Source organism: Myxine glutinosa, chromosome 5, assembly GCF_964187855.1.
Source record: "Myxine glutinosa chromosome 5, kmMyxGlut1.1, whole genome shotgun sequence".
NCBI lineage: Eukaryota > Metazoa > Chordata > Myxini > Myxiniformes > Myxinidae > Myxine > Myxine glutinosa.
The window spans coordinates 180,182,846-180,198,909 of NC_136265.1; the positions used below are offsets into that span (position 1 = coordinate 180,182,846).

The following is a 16,064-nucleotide window of genomic DNA, read 5'->3' on the forward strand; positions in this document are numbered from 1 at the left end:
GCGTCTGCTTGTAAAGATCCGTCTTTTGCAAGAGCAGACCATTGTGTCCACTGCCCTGTCCAAAACTCCTGCCTCGACTACCATTGGGAAGACAAAGGCAAATCACAGTATATTCCTCGCTCGGAGACTCAATGGAATCGATTCTCTGAAACATGGCGTCATAGAATCATTACACAAGGTTTATGTGTTCCTATACAAACAAGACTTTTAATGACATCATATGAGGGTGGTGACAGTGAAAAAAAATATAAAAATCTCTCCACTCTTCAAAATAAATAAATAATAGTGATCAAACGTTAAGCAGATACAGCATGGCGCATTCCTCATCATAAGCTAGTTTTGTCCCAGCTAAAGGAATAATTGAACCATTGCATACAAAAGATGTCCGAGCTCAAGTAAAAAGAAAAAGGACACAAATATACCAGGAAATGACATCACAAACAGACAAAGCTACGCTTCGAGCATCATAGGAAGCAACGTGGTGCAAACATGCAACGTCGTCAATTTACAATATCTTTAGAAAACAGAGCACAACATACCCAAAGTATTTTACATTAAAACGCCAATAAATAGAACACCAAGAGTACCAATAAGATCAAAACTGTTTCCAAACAATATTAGGGAAGAAAGGGGGGGAAAGAAAGGAGAAAGATTGTCTATTTCCCCCCAGATTGCCAATTGCATCGGAGAACGCTCCACCCAACACCACGATACCGTTACTAGACCCATCCTTTAATAACTACAAACCAAAATCCACACCTCCATGGGTCAAACTACTACGTTCCTGTTTGTGTCTGTACAAGACTTGGACCCTTCAGTTCCACCAGGTGCACCGCCAACCCCAGAGACTTTGGTTCGTGGAAACCCAGGACACACGGATGGCATGTGGCCAGCAAAAGACCTCCGTCTTGACCCAGTGCCAATTTCACGGCCTAGTGCTTTCTTGCAGAGCATGGCAATAATTTCCTGGAAACGTCGACGGAAACTGCGATTGATCCAGAAATAAACGACACAGTCGAGCAAGCTGCCAAACACTGGCAACCACATGGACAGGAATTCAATCCACTGGTTCACCTTTATCTTGGTCACACCTGGAAACAGTCCAGACAAAAGGACATGTAAAGGGGTAGTATTCGAGCGATGGGAAAATAAAGAGTAGTTCACGAGTGAAAAAGTATGCCGTTTCATGGTCCTCCCTCAAAGCCTTAAGTCCTCTACTACCTCAGTCTGAATACACACACGGAGACTAGGCCTCTCTTTGACCCACAACCCCTCTTATGACAATGCAGGCTGGCAGTATGGCCGAGCCCCTAGATCCTAGAACAGTGGTCCTGAACCTTTTTGGGGTAACATATCCTTGGCCTCAGTGTAGGTACCATATTCCCGTTCAATGGTTACTCGGTCATTCTTTTGGTCATCTCGATTATCGAAGAGATTAACTTGTAAAATGGGTCGTCATATCCGTCTGTCCGTCCACTTTTTGCCATTTTTGCTGCTCCTCCTTTATCACCGGCCGATTGTTCTGAAACTTGATACATGAATACAAGACAGTATCTCACACAATAGCTAGGGCTTCAATTTTCCGATTTCGGATCAAGGAGGCTTCCAGTGTTCATGGGGGCTTCCAGGGAAGGTCCCACAAAATCAGCAGAGGTCTAAACTACTGACCCACCCGGAGCTATTTATTGTATTATACTATACTACGTGTGCAAACAGCTTTTCTTTCGCTGCCTCAAATGAAAAAGGTAGCGCATGTACCCTCTGGGAGTCCATAGACTCCATAGACTCCCCCACTCCCCCACCCCCCCGCACCTCCTCCAGCTCAAAAACGCTACCCTAGAGGTATGCACTCTCGCATCCAACCTGTCTATCCCGGCACAGCTATGAACTGTCATCCTGGTGTTTCAATGTCCGTACCGTCCCTCAAATGTGGCCCATCTACTAGCATTAGTTGGTGGATGTTAACGATCATACAGTGTCCTTTGCGAAGAGTATGCGGGCTATCTCCTGCACCTTGATAAAGTTACAAATTCCTGCTCTAACCTACAGGGCCAGCTACTGCATTAGTGGCACAGCCGCACCTGCAGCCTTATACTTCATCCCAAGGAAAACCATGTAAAGGATGCACCACAACAACCACCTGTTTGCCCTTGTCCCCATTTTGCCGATTGACCCATTATCCTCGGTTCTGCTCCTCCATGAGCAACACTTGTATGAAAGGAGGAATAATAGGTGAGTACAGCATGCGGAGACTCACCGGTATAGATCATTATGAAAACGCAGGGTGACCACAACGCATAGAAGAGCAACACAACAGGAAGCAGAACACGTGAAGCAGCATCCTCGTGCGGCCTCGACTCCATGCCTCGACTCCGCATGTTACGCGCGTGCCAATGTGCCGCACGCCACAACTGCACATTCGCCACCGTAATGATGGAACAGCATGGAAAATATACCAGGAAGGTGAGCACGATGCTGCAAGGCCAAAGGTCAAATATCAAATCAATGGTGCTTGGGTTTCATAAAGTACCCTCACCGAGGTTCTGATATACAATAGTCACAAATTTACCCTTACCCGGTATGGCTTTACAGTACTCACAAATTTACCCTTGACCAGGTTCTGATATACAGTAGTCACAAATTTACCCCTAACCAGGTTCTGATATACAGTAGTCACAAATTTACCCCTAACCAGGTTCTGATATACAGTAGTCACAAATTTACCCCGAACCAGGTTCTGATATACAGTAGTCACAAATTTACCCTTGACCAGGTTCTGATATACAATAGTCACAAATTTACCCCTAACCAGATTCTGATATACAGTAGTCACAAATTTACCCTTAACCAGGTTCTGATATACAATAGTCACAAATTTACCCCTAACCAGGTTCTTATATACAATAGTCACAAATTTTCCCCTCACCAGGTTCTGATATACAGTACTCACAAATTTACCCCGAACCAGGTTCTGATATACATTAGTCACAAATTTACCCTTGACCAGGTTCTGATATACAATAGTCACAAATTTACCCCTAACCAGGTTCTGATATACAATAGTCACAAATTTACCCTTAACCAGGTTCTGATATACAGTACTCACAAATTTACCCTTAACCAGGTTCCCAGGTGTCAGCCTACAGTAGTCACAAATTTACCCTTAACCAGGTTCTGATATAAAGTAGTCACAAATTTACCCTTAACCAGGTTCTGATATACAGTAGTCACAAATTTACCCTTAACCAGGTTCTGATATACAGTAGTCACAAATTTACCCCTAACCAGGTTCTGATATGCAGTACTCACAAATTTACCCGTAACCAGGTTCTGATATACAATAGTCACAAATTTACCCTTAACCAGGTTCTGATATACAATAGTCACAAATTTACCCTTAACCAGGTTCTGATATACAGTACTCACAAATTTACTCTTAACCAGGTTCTGATATACAATAGTCACAAATTTACTCTTAACCAGGATCTGATATACAATAGTCACAAATGTACCCCTAACCAGGTTCTGATATACAGTACTCACAAATTTACTCTTAACCAGGTTCTGATATACAGTACTCACAAATTTACTCTTAACCAGGTTCTGATATACAATAGTCACAAATTTACTCTTAACCAGGTTCTGATATACAATAGTCACAAATGTACCCCTAACCAGGTTCTGATATACAGTACTCACAAATTTAACCCTTACCTGGGTTCTGATATACAGTACTCACAAATTTACTCTTAACCAGGTTCTGATATACAGTACTCACAAATTTACTCTTAACCAGGTTCTGATATACAGTACTCACAAATTTACTCTTAACCAGGTTCTGATATACAATAGTCACAAATTTACTCTTAACCAGGTTCTGATATACAATAGTCACAAATGTACCCCTAACCAGGTTCTGATATACAGTACTCACAAATTTAACCCTTACCTGGGTTCTGATATACAGTACTCACAAATTTACTCTTAACCAGGTTCTGATATACAATAGTTACAAATTTACCCTTACCTAGGTTCTGATATACAGTACTCACGAGAGTTCACGTACCCAAGTTCTGATATACAGTACTCACAAAAGTAGTGATATACAGTACTTTAGACTCTAAAGGACTGAAATGTCTGAAAAGGTCGAAAGGTCAAAATGGGATTTTGATTCACTCCACTCCACTCCACTCCACTCATGCTACTTCTGCTGTCTCAACAATGGATGGTCGTCCTATCTCCCGCATGAAGCCAACTCCGAGGGCCTCTCACTCACTCACCGCAGGCAGGTAGGTGGTCTTTCCGTCTTCTACCGACTCCTCTCCGGCCTTGCCCCCCCCCCCCCCCAGCTCTCTCTGGGCTTTGTTCCCCAAATATTCCTACAGGTCGCACAAGATCTGCCTGCAACCCTCTTATGGTTAAACTGCCAAAATCAAGACTCTCTGCTCACCTTCACTCCTTCATTCCTCTTTTCTCCCGCCTCTGGAACCTTGTTCTCTCCTGTCGTTGTGCTTCCATCTTGTCTCCCTCTTCCCTTTATTATATGTTCTTTGTGTTCGCTCTTATACGAGCCTCGACTGGCTATACTATACATAAAAGACACGAACCGAGCAGAGACCACGAGTCCACGTGCCACTTACCTGTACGTGACGTTGCTCGCGTAGTCGAGCGCACAGGTGAGCGAGGCGCTGGAGAAGGAGACGGACACCGAGCCGATGGGGACGCACAGGGGGGCGAGGACCAGCGGGGGGAGCAGCCAAGCGGCGGCGATGAGGACCGTGCGGGTCTTGGAGGTGACGATGCTACCGTAGTGGAGAGGGAGCAGCACGGCCAGGTAACGTTCGATGCTGATGCAGGTCAAGGAGTAAATGGACGAAGTGAAGAAGACTCCGTTAAAAAAAGCCGCCACCTCACAGAAAACGCTTCTCTTGTCGGCGACGAGCAGCTCTGCGCTGGCGGACAGGTTCAGGGGCACGACCAGGCCGACCCCAAGGTCCGCCACGGCGAGCGAGATCATGATGTAGCGCGAGTTTCGGCTCCAGCCGGGGACGGCTCCGCACAGCACGAACATCACCAGGAGGTTACTGGCGATGACCATGACGCTCAGGGCCACGATCAAGGAGAACTTGACCCTCATGGCCTCGTCCTCCAACATCAGGGCAGACCTGTTATCGTGCATCGTGACGAGGGTCACGTCCCAGGGTCACGTCCCAGGTGTCGGCCTTCTCGATCTTTCGCTACTTGTACATACTCCTGGTTTAGCGATAATGGCGGACTGGTCTTCATAAGTTTTATTTTATGTTTCGAGTCAGAGACGCGTGACCGGGGCCTTCATCCACTCCAAGACCCCTTATCTTATGTGAAAAGGGCGGGAAGAGGGGGCCAACAAAACCCCAACTCGTTAAAAAAAACCCCTCTTCTTCCTCTATTAATACTTCACTCGAGCTGCACACGACACACCTGTGCCGTGTGCGGCACAACTTTTATACACCGTTACAGAGCGATATATTTATTTAATTGGACATCGTATGGAACAACATTTAATAAACTTGTACACATTGAACTGCAGTGAAGACAATAATAAACACGGTAGTTTCACCATCCAGTAGTTAGTGTCAGTAGAGAGTCGATCGATCTTTAGGGAAACCTTGGAGATTGTGACAATGAACTCCAGCTCGCGCTACAAGGCTACATTCCCACTGGAGGATCAGGATCAGAGGTCCTCATTCCCTGCCCTAACGGAGAGCTGTGGGCGTGGCCATGAAACCAGACAATCCCACGGGAGTATCTCAGGTTCATTCATTCACCCCTCCAACCCCGCTCCTCACCAACCATCCCCTCCACCACTCCTCACCAACCCTTTCCCCCCACTAACCCTCACTCTCACCACTCCTCACCACCCCTCCAACCCCCCCACCACCCCTCACCAACCCTTTCCCCCCACTAACCCTCACTCTCACCACTCCTCACCCTCCCCACCACCCATCCACCCCCCCACCAGCCCTCCCCGTCATTCCTCCAACCCCTTCCCTCCACCACCCCTCCCCGCCACCACCCCTCACCAACACTTTCCCCCCACTAACCCTGCCTCTCACCACTCCTCCCCCTCTCCCCCCCACACTAGCCCTCGCAGTCACCCCTCCAACCCCACTCCTCACCAACCCCCCCCAACCCCCACCACCACGCCTCACCCCCAATAAACTTCCCTCTCACCACCCCTCCCCTCACCACTCCTCCTCCACATCGAGCAGCGGCGGATCCAGGGGGGGGGGGTGCAGGAGGTGCACACTCCCCCTTCGATCCAGGAGGAGGGTGCAGGGGGTGCGTCTCCCCACATCCGGATTTTTGAAAAATTATAAGCTCTGATTATCCTGGAACAACCATCGTGCCAGATTATTTTGAACAAGGAACGTTTCAGATGGCTTACCAACGCTCAGAGGTTTTAAATCGCTTTTGATTGCAACTCAAATCAAGCTGCAACGCAACGGCATGGATGTGCTGGAGGCAAACTCTATATGGATGTGCTGGAGGCATACTCTATATGGATGTGCTGCAGGCGTACTCTATATGGATGTGCTGGAGGCATACTCTATATGGATGTGCTGGAGGCATACTCTATATGGATGTGCTGGAGGCATACTCTATATGGATGTGCTGCAGGCGTACTCTATATGGATGTGCTGCAGGCGTACTCTATATGGATGTGCTGCAGGCATACTCTATATGGATGTGCTGGAGGCATACTCTATATGGATGTGCTGGAGGCATACTCTATATGGATGTGCTGGAGGAATACTCTATATGGATGTGCTGGAGGCATACTCTATATGGATGTGCTGCAGGCATACTCTATATGGATGTGCTGCAGGCATACTCTATATGGATGTGCTGGAGGCATACTCTATATGGATGTGCTGGAGGCATACTCTATATGGATGTGCTGGAGGCATACTCAAAATGGATGTGCTGGAGGCATACTCCATATGGATGTGCCGGAGGCATACTCTATATGGATGTGCTGGAGGCATACTCCATATGGATGTGCTGGAGGCATACTCCATATGGATGTGCTGGAGGCATACTCCATATGGATGTGCTGGAGGCATACTCTATATGGATGTGCTGCAGGCATACTCTATATGGATGTGCTGCAGGCATACTCTATATGGATGTGCTGCAGGCATACTCTATATGGATGTGCTGGAGGCATACTCTATATGGATGTGCTGGAGGCATACTCTATATGGATGTGCTGGAGGCATACTCTATATGGATGTGCTGGAGGCATACTCCATATGGATGTGCTGGAGGCATACTCCATTGGATGTGCTGGAGGCATACTCCATATGGATGTGCTGGAGGCATACTCTATATGGATGTGCTGGAGGCATACTCTATATGGATGTGCTGGAGGCATACTCTATATGGATGTGCTGGAGGCGTACTCTATATGGATGTGCTGGAGGCGTACTCTATATGGATGTGCTGCAGGCGTACTCTATATGGATGTGCTGGAGGCATACTCTATATGGATGTGCTGCAGGCATACTCTATATGGATGTGCTGGAGGCATACTCTATATGGATGTGCTGGAGGCATACTCTATATGGATGTGCTGCAGGCATACTCTATATGGATGTGCTGGAGGCATACTCTATATGGATGTGCTGGAGGCATACTCTATATGGATGTGCTGGAGGCATACTCGAAATGGATTTTTATTTTTTTTTATTTTTTTCTTTTTTTTGTATACTGAATCGAGGCTCGTGAAAGAGCTAACATTTATTTCACAAACAAATCAACCAGACAAACAAAATATACAAAAAGAGGGAGCGGAAGACAAGATGGGGAGAGAAGGGGAAGCACACAACCACAACATTTGAGAGCAGGGAGAAGTGTGGGAGGGAGAGGGCTTGGGGGCAGGAGGCGTGGGAAGGGGAGGGGGGGTGGGTGGGGGGGGGAGAGGTATAAAACACAAGGGGACCGAAATTAGTGGGGGTAGAAAAGATCAAGGTTTTGGATGGGGGAGGATAAGAGATGGTGGTGAACAGCTGTTTTAAAGACCTGGAGGGTGGAGTGGGATTGAAGAGAGTGAGGGAGTTTGTTCCAGAGGCGGGTGAAAAGAGGAATGAAGGACTGAAGGTGAGCAGAAAGTCTTGATTTTGGCAGTTTAACCATAAGAAGGTTGCAGGCAGATCTTGTGCGACCTGTAGGAATATTTGGGGGACAGAGCCCAGAGAGGGCTGGGGGGACAAGGCCAGAGAGGAGTCGGTAGAAGACGGAAAGACCACCAACCTGCCTGCGGTGAGTGAGTGAAAGGCCCTTGGAGTTAGCTTCATCGCGGGAGATTCCAGTGATTCTGAACGCTTTGGTTTCAACAGCGTGAAGACGGGCTAGGTGTGAGGCAGGAGCACCAGACCAGAGGGGAGAGCAGTATTCCATAGAGCTGCGGATGAAAGCCTTGTATGTGGTGAGGAGCTCAGGTGTGCCAAGGAAGGACTTCGCACGACGGAGGATGCCCAGTCGGCGACTGGCTTTGGAGGCCAGATTTGAAATGTGGTTTTCCCAGGAAAGATCATGGCAAATAGTGAGACCCAAAAGCTTGAGTGACAGAACTTCTTGGAGAGGATTATTCAGAAAGTGGATGGGAGGGTTTTCCAGTCGGTCTTTTCGGAGAGACATCGTAAGAGTGTGAGATTTATCAGGATTGAAAGACATGTTCCATTTGTTTGCCCAGTCTGTGATTTTGTCCAGGTCTGCAGAGAGTGAGGAGGCTGCAGACTGCCGATCTGAGGGATGAGGAATGGAGCGACAGAGAGTAGAGTCGTCAGCAAAGAGATAGAGAGGATTTTCAAGAGAGTCAGAGAGATCATTGATGAAGACCAGAAAAAGCACAGGGCCCAGAACACTACCTTGGGGAACTCCAGCCTGAACAGGAAGAGGAGATGAGAGAAACCCATTCAGGGCCACACGTTGACTACGACCAGAGAGGAAGTCCGCCAGCCATGCGTGGAGATTTCCATGGATACCAAAGGAGGAGAGTTTGGTGAGCAGAGCAGGGTGCCAGACCGTATCGAAGGCACGTGAAATGTCAAGGGAGACAGCTCTAATTTCCTGTTTGGCGTTGAGGACCTCCATCCATTGTTGAGAAAGCAGAAGCAGCATGTCCAGAGTAGAGTGACCAGGTCTGAAACCAAATTGATGATCAGAGATCAAGCCATTGGAGAAGAGGAAAGATTTCATATCTGAAGCAATGATGGATTCCATGACTTTGCTGATAATTCTGGATGTGCTGGAGGCATACTCCATTTGGATGTGCTGGAGGCATACTCCATATGGATGTGCTGGAGGCATACTCCATATGGATGTGCTGGAGGCATACTCCATATGGATGTGCTGGAGGCATACTCCATATGGATGTTCTGGAGGCATACTCTATATGGATGTGCTGGAGGCATACTCTATATGGATGTGCTGGAGGCATACTCTATATGGATGTGCTGCAGGCATACTCTATATGGATGTGCTGCAGGCATACTCTATATGGATGTGCTGCAGGCATACTCTATATGGATGTGCTGCAGGCATACTCTATATGGATGTGCTGGAGGCATACTCTATATGGCTGTGCTGGAGGCATACCCGATGATTGACGACAAGAAGGACGCGCTCACTCAACTACCGTTAAATGCTGAAACTAAATTCTCTCTGTGGTTCGATCACGCTAAGGCCATGATAGAATCTGTTGGAGGTGATGTCACAATGCTGAGAGTTGTAAAACGACAAATCCATCGTCCAAACTCTGCCGCCAATACTCCCTTGCTCTTCGACCTCAGAAACATGTGCATTCCATCACCTCAGCCAGGAAATGGACACCTGATTCTGTGCTGAAAATCGGGAAGGTAGTGATCTGTTTCTGCTGATGCCATCTGCAATAATCGCCGATACCTGCGACATTGCAGCCTGACATCAGAAGCTGTTGCGTTGGAAAAACGACATGGAACATCCAGCAGGACTGATAAATGAGCTTAGAGACTGGCAGATGTTTTGGAGAAGGAGGCCCAACAACACGCTTCCAAGCACATTCATGGATTTTTTCTGCGCAGTAGATGGAGACGAATTTCCATCCATCAAAGTCCTACTCGCTACTCCATATTGGATGCACCCTCCCTGTCGGCTCCTGTGAGGCCGAACACTCATTTTCTTGCCTGCGTCGTCTGAAGACCTCCCTAAGATATTCCCTGGGAGAAAGTCGGATCCCCACATTCCACATCCCCGCATCTCTGGCCCTCATGAACATACACCATGACTTCACCATATCCCCACATGATGTGTGGGACATTTTCATTCAGAAACACAAGCGCCGTCTATTCCAAAATAGTGAGGCGGGCAAAAGGGGCAATAATTCTGCGCACCAGTGGGTGGCGCGAGCGCCCAGGCGGGGACCGATGGCACATGCCCCGCCCTTCGACCGATCGGCCCCGCCCGGGGACTAGGCGTGGCCTCGGCACATATATGCGGGCTCTAAGCTCGAGCCCGCTCAGTGCTGCAGTTCGAGCTTTCGAAATAAAGACTCTTTTGGTTTTAACAAACGCGTCGTGGCCTACCTCTTTGGCAAGCAAGTTGTGTGCGCAGCACCACACTTCACTGGTGACCCCGATTGGTTCAGCCATCGCTGACCACCGAACGCGCCATGGCCACCAACGCAGTCGCAGTAAAACTCCCAGAGTTTTGGGAAGCACAGGCCGATGTGTGGTTCGTGCAGGCCGAAGCTCAATTTCAGCTTCGAGGCATAACGGCGGACGAGACCCGTTACGACCACGTGGTCGCCTCCCTCGGGCCCGGCACTGCCGCCTGAGTCGTGTCCATCCTGCGGCACCCGCCGGTCGACCACAAGTACGAGGCGCTCAAACGTCTCATCGCCACGTTCGGCCTCACGGAGATCGAACGGGCCGACCGCCTCCTGGACCCTCCCGAACTCGGCGACACACGACCATCCATGCGGATGGATTTTATGCTGTCGCTGCTGGGTGACCAAGCCCCGGATTTCTTATTCCGGGCGCTTTTCCTACGCCAGCTACTTCTACAGGTACGCCTCGCGCTGGCCGGTTCCGAAATAAAGGAACCCCGCGCCCTGGCAGTCGAGGCCGACAAGTTTTTCGCGGCTTGCAACACGCGGTCGGGTTACGGTGCTGCCGTCGTGGATCACGGGGCAGAGGCTACAGCGTCCCTCGTGGCCGCTGCCACGCCCCGCCCACCACAACCGAGAAAACCGCGGCCACCGCCACCCCTGCCGCCGCAAGCCTGGTGCTATTTCCACGCCAGGTTTGGCCACAAGGCTAGGACGTGTCGCCCGCCATGCTCTTTTCACAAGTCGGGAAACGACCAGGCCGGCGCTCATTCGCGGCCCTGAGCGTCGGCCATTCCGGCAGCCTCCTATTCATTACGGACACCTTGTCCGGGCACCGTTTCCTCTGCGATACAGGAGCGCAGGTAAGTGCAGCGCTTTCAATGGTCGTTCGTGACCGCCAGCGTGCCAATGGCATTGCTTGGTGCGGACTTCCTATGTGCGAATGGGTTGTTGGTCGACGTGAAGCACAGACAGCTCGTCCAGGCTGAAACCTTTAGCTCGCTCGCTTGTTCGCTGAGCGGCTCGTTGAGCGGCTCACTGAGCGGCTCACCGAGCGGCTTGCCAAGCGGCTTGCTGGAGGGTTCCGTCCCGGCGAGTTTAGTTTGCACGCTTCCGGCAGCGGACAACTTTACCCGCCTCCTCGCCAGTTTCCCGGCCCTCATGCGGCCAACCTTCTCAGCGGTGGCCGTTAAACATGGGGTGGAGCACCGCATCCCCACGGTCGGGCCGCCGGTCTATGCCCGGGCACACCGACTCGAGCCCACGAAGCTCGCGGTGGCGAAAGCGGAGTTCGCCACGCTGGAGCGGCTGGGGATCGTGCGGCGCTCCAACAGCGCTTGGGCTTCTCCGCTGCACATCGTGCCGAAGCCCAGCAGGGGATGGCGGCCGTGCGGGGACTACCGCCGGCTCAACGATGCCACCACCCCCGACCGCTACCCGGTCCCACACATTCAGGACTTTTCCGCCTGGTTGGCCAACACGACCGTGTTTTCTAAGGTGGACCTCATCCGGGGCTACCATCAGGTCCCCGTCCAACCGGATGACGTCCCGAAGACGGCCGTCATCATCCCTTTCGGCCTCTTCGAATTCCTAAAGATGCCCTTCGGGTTGAATAATGCGGCTCAGGTGTTCCAGCGGCTTATGGATAGCGTCTTGCACGACTTACCTTTCCTGTTTGTCTACCTGGACGACATCCTAGTCGCGAGCGCATCCCGGGAGGAGCACCTGCTCCACCTCCGCACGCTTTTCGAAAGCCTGGGCCAGCATGGCCTAATCATCAACCCCGCCAAGTGCCGTTTCGGCGTCGCCACCATCGACTTCTTGGGGCACCGCATCACCGAGCATGGGGCCGTCCCTTTACCGGCCAAGGTGGAGGCGGTCAGGGATTTCCCGTGGCCCCGCACGATCAAGGGGCTCCAGGAGTTCCTGGGCATGGTAAACCTTTACCACCGCTTCGTGCCCCACGTCGCCCAGCTCCTCCGCCCCTTGCACGAGGCCCTTCGGGGCAAGCCGGGCAAAGGTGACATCGCATGGTCGGAGCCGATGGCCGCGGCGTTCGCGGGCGCAAAGCTGGCTCTCGCCGATGCCACCATGCTGGCGCACCCGGCGCCCGATGCACCGATTGCCCTCACCACCGACGCGTCGGACTACGCGGTGGGCGCGGTGCACGAGCAATGGGTGCGTGGTGCTTGGCAACCATCGGCGTTTTTCAGCCGGCAGCTTCGCTCGCACGAACGCCGGTACAGCACCTTCGACCGCGAGTTGCTCGGGCTCCACCTGGCGGTCCGACAGTTCCGCCATCTGCTGGAGGGTCGCCCGTTCACGGCCTTCATTGACCACAAGCCCCTTGTGTTCGCGATGGCCAAGGTCGCCGAGCCATGGTCGGCACGGCAGCAGCGCCACCTCTCTGCCGTGTCCGAGTACACGACGGACATCCGTCACGTGGCGGGTAAGGACAACCCGGTGGCGGATTGCCTTTCCCGGTCCGTCGTGCACGCGGTCCACCTCGGGGTCGACGATGCCCGGATGGCGGAGGCCCAGACCGCCGACCGCGGCGTCCAGGCCTTGCGGACCGCCGTCACGGGCCTCCGCGTCACCGAGGTGCCGTTCGACGCCGAGGGCACGGCCCTCCTATGCGACGTCTCCCTCGGCCGGCCTCGCCCCATCGTGCCCGCTGGCTGGCAGCGCCCAGTGTTCGACGCCATCCACGGCCTGTCCCACCCTGGCGCAAGGGCATCCCAGAAACTCATCGGGGCGAAGTTCGTCTGGCATGGCCTCAGGAAGGACGTCCGCGACTGGGCCAGGACGTGCCTCGCGTGCCAGTGCGCAAAGGTCCACCGCCACACCCAGGCACCGTTGGCCCCGTTTACGGTGCCCGAGCGGCGGTTCGACCACATGCACGTCGACTTGGTGGGACCTCTGCCCCCCTCGCGAGGTTTCACCCACCTCCTCACCATGGTCGACCGCACCACACGGTGGCCGGAGGCCGTCCCATTGGCTGCGACGTCTGCGGCTGAGGTGGGGCAAGCCTTTATTGCCACTTGGGTTGCCCGGTTCAGTGCCCCCTCGGACATCTCGTCCGACCGCGGCCCCCAGTTCACCTCGGAGCTCTGGGCCGCGGTGGCACAAGGGCTCGGGGTGAAACTACACCGCACCACGGCCTACCACCCCCAGGCCAATGGCCTGTGCGAGCGCTTTCATCGCTCCATGAAGGCCGCGCTCCGGGCCAGCCTCTGCGACGGCGGCTGGGTCGACAGACTCCCCTGGGTCCTGCTGGGCCTCAGGACGGCGCCCAAGGACGACCTGCGCGCGTCCTCGGCGGAGCTGGTCTTCGGGCAACCACTGCGGGTACCGGGTGAATTTATCCCTGACTCCACGGCTCCTTGGTCCGCGGCGCAACAGCGCTCCGCCCTTCAGGAGACCGCCCGGAGGTTCGCCCCGGTGCCAACGGCACACCACGGTTGCCCGCCTTCCCACGTCGCCCCGGAGCTTCACACGGCAAAGTACGTGTTCATCCGGCACAACGCCCACCGGGCACCGCTACGGCCCTGTACGACGGGCCCTTCTGCGTGTTGGAGACCGGGACAAATTTTTCGCGGTCGACATCAGCGGTGCCCCGGATCGCATTTCCGTGGACCGCCTCAAGCCGGCCCACCTCGATCCGGACCACCCCCGCCAGCAGCTCTGCCTCCACGTCGAGGCCGCCCCCCGGCACCCCCGCCAGCAGCTCTGCCTCCGCGTCGAGGCCGCCCCTCGGCGGTCGGACCCCCGGGACCCCCCAGCCCCGCCGGCCCGCTACCCCCCAGCCCTGCACCCATCGCCAGGGGGCGTTTCGGCCGGGTCATCCGGCTTCCCCGCAAACTCACCCTTCAGGTGCGCGGGAATTCTGGGGGGGCGTGTGTGGTGGGCACAAGGGGCAATAATTCCGCGCACCAGTGGGTGGCGCGAGCGCCCAGGCGGGGACCGATGGCACATGCCCCGCCCTTCGACCGATCGGCCACGCCCGGGGACTAGGCGTGGCCTCGGCACATATATGCGGGCTCTAAGCTCGAGCCCGCTCAGTGCTGCAGTTCGAGCTTTCGAAATAAAGACTCTTTTGGTTTTAACAAACGTGTCGTGGCCTACCTCTTTGGCAAGCAAGTTGTGGGCGCAGCACCACACTTCAATAGCATAATTTACGATTAATAAAACAATTCATTTTTAATAATTAATAAATTATTAATTAAAGATTAATTAAATATTAATTCAATTATTAATTAAATCTTTAAAAATTAAAGATTAATAAAATAATTAATAAAAATAATTCGCTGTCCAATCTGATCTCTTTTGTGGGGAGAACCCCCTGCCTTGAGCTGCACAACCTTGGCGCATGGTGGTGCCGTGCTTTGCCCAGCACCTATTAAACTGCTCTATACACCTTAACATGACGTGCGTTTAGAAACATGGGAATACTTCTGGATCCTTTGTAGTTAATTATCCTAATTAACTCGGATCATAACAATCATTTCGCGAGAACTACACAAATCAGAAATTCTATATCAGAAAGCTCCAGTAGAAGTACACAAAAAACATGCCACACACACACACACACACACACACACACACACACACACACACACACACACACACACACACACACACACACACCCCTACAAAATTCATCAATTTATAGCAGAAGGAACAGCTGGTCAAGTCGTTTCCCCAGTTCCTCTTTCTGACCATTAGTCATCGCGAATCTGCTGAACTGTTGGACCAGGGAAGATCACAAGGAGCTGCAGAAACTTCCAAAAACGCACGAAATGGCGTTTCTGACGATCAATCTTTAAAAATTTCTTGGGGGAGGACCACCAGACCCCCCTTCATTCCCCCCCCCCCCCCCCCCCCCAAGCGCTATAGTTTCATGCAGCTCCCCGTTTTGAAATTCTTGGATCCGTCCCTGCGACCCTACACCATACCACACCTCCCCTAATTACCCCTCCTCATCGACCCTACCCTCACCATTCCTCCCCTCATCGACTCTACCTCACCACCCTTCTCCTCACCGACCGAGAATTCACCACCCTTCTCCTCACCGACCGAGAATTCACCACCCTTCTCCTCACCGACCGAGAATTCACCACCCTTCTCCTCACCGACCGAGAATTCACCACCCTTCTCCTCACCGACCGAGAATTCACCACCCTTCTCCTCACCGACCGAGAATTCACAACCCTTCTCACCGACCGAGAATTCACCACCCTTCTCCTCACCGACCGAGAATTCACCACCCTTCTCCTCACCGACCGAGAATTCACCACCCTTCTCCTCACCGACCGAGAATTCACCACCCTTCTCCTCACCGACCGAGAATTCACCACCCTTCTCCTCACCGACCGAGAATTCACAACCCTTCTCCTCACCGACCGAGAATTCACAACCCTTCTCCTCACCGACC

The 16,064-nt window shown here is 52.4% G+C and overlaps 1 protein-coding gene across 1 annotated transcript; it reads right to left on the bottom strand.

Moving 5' to 3' along the window:
* Window positions 1–245: 245 nt before the first annotated feature.
* LOC137428197 (G-protein coupled receptor 52-like) lies at window positions 246–5,358 on the bottom strand. The gene is made up of 3 exons (XM_068118147.2): window positions 4,641–5,358; window positions 2,258–2,475; window positions 246–1,091 (listed from the first exon to the last, which is right to left on the bottom strand). Exons 1-3 carry the CDS (start codon window positions 5,177–5,179, stop codon window positions 769–771), a joined length of 1,080 nt encoding a protein of 359 aa, XP_067974248.2. The 5' UTR covers window positions 5,180–5,358; the 3' UTR covers window positions 246–768.
* Window positions 5,359–16,064: the final 10,706 nt, after the last annotated feature.

What these genes read in the sequence shown, in the direction of transcription:
- LOC137428197 (XM_068118147.2), bottom strand. Translation starts at nt 5,179, where the DNA reads ATGCACGATAACAGGTCTGCCCTGATGTTGGAGGACGAGGCCATGAGG. An exon ending in GCGAGCAACGTCACGTACAG is followed by an intron (nt 2,476 to 4,640) that starts GTAAGTGGCACG and finishes TTGGCCTTGCAG; the next exon opens with CATCGTGCTCACCTTCCTGG. An exon ending in TTTCATAATGATCTATACCG is followed by an intron (nt 1,092 to 2,257) that starts GTGAGTCTCCGC and finishes GACTGTTTCCAG; the next exon opens with GTGTGACCAAGATAAAGGTG.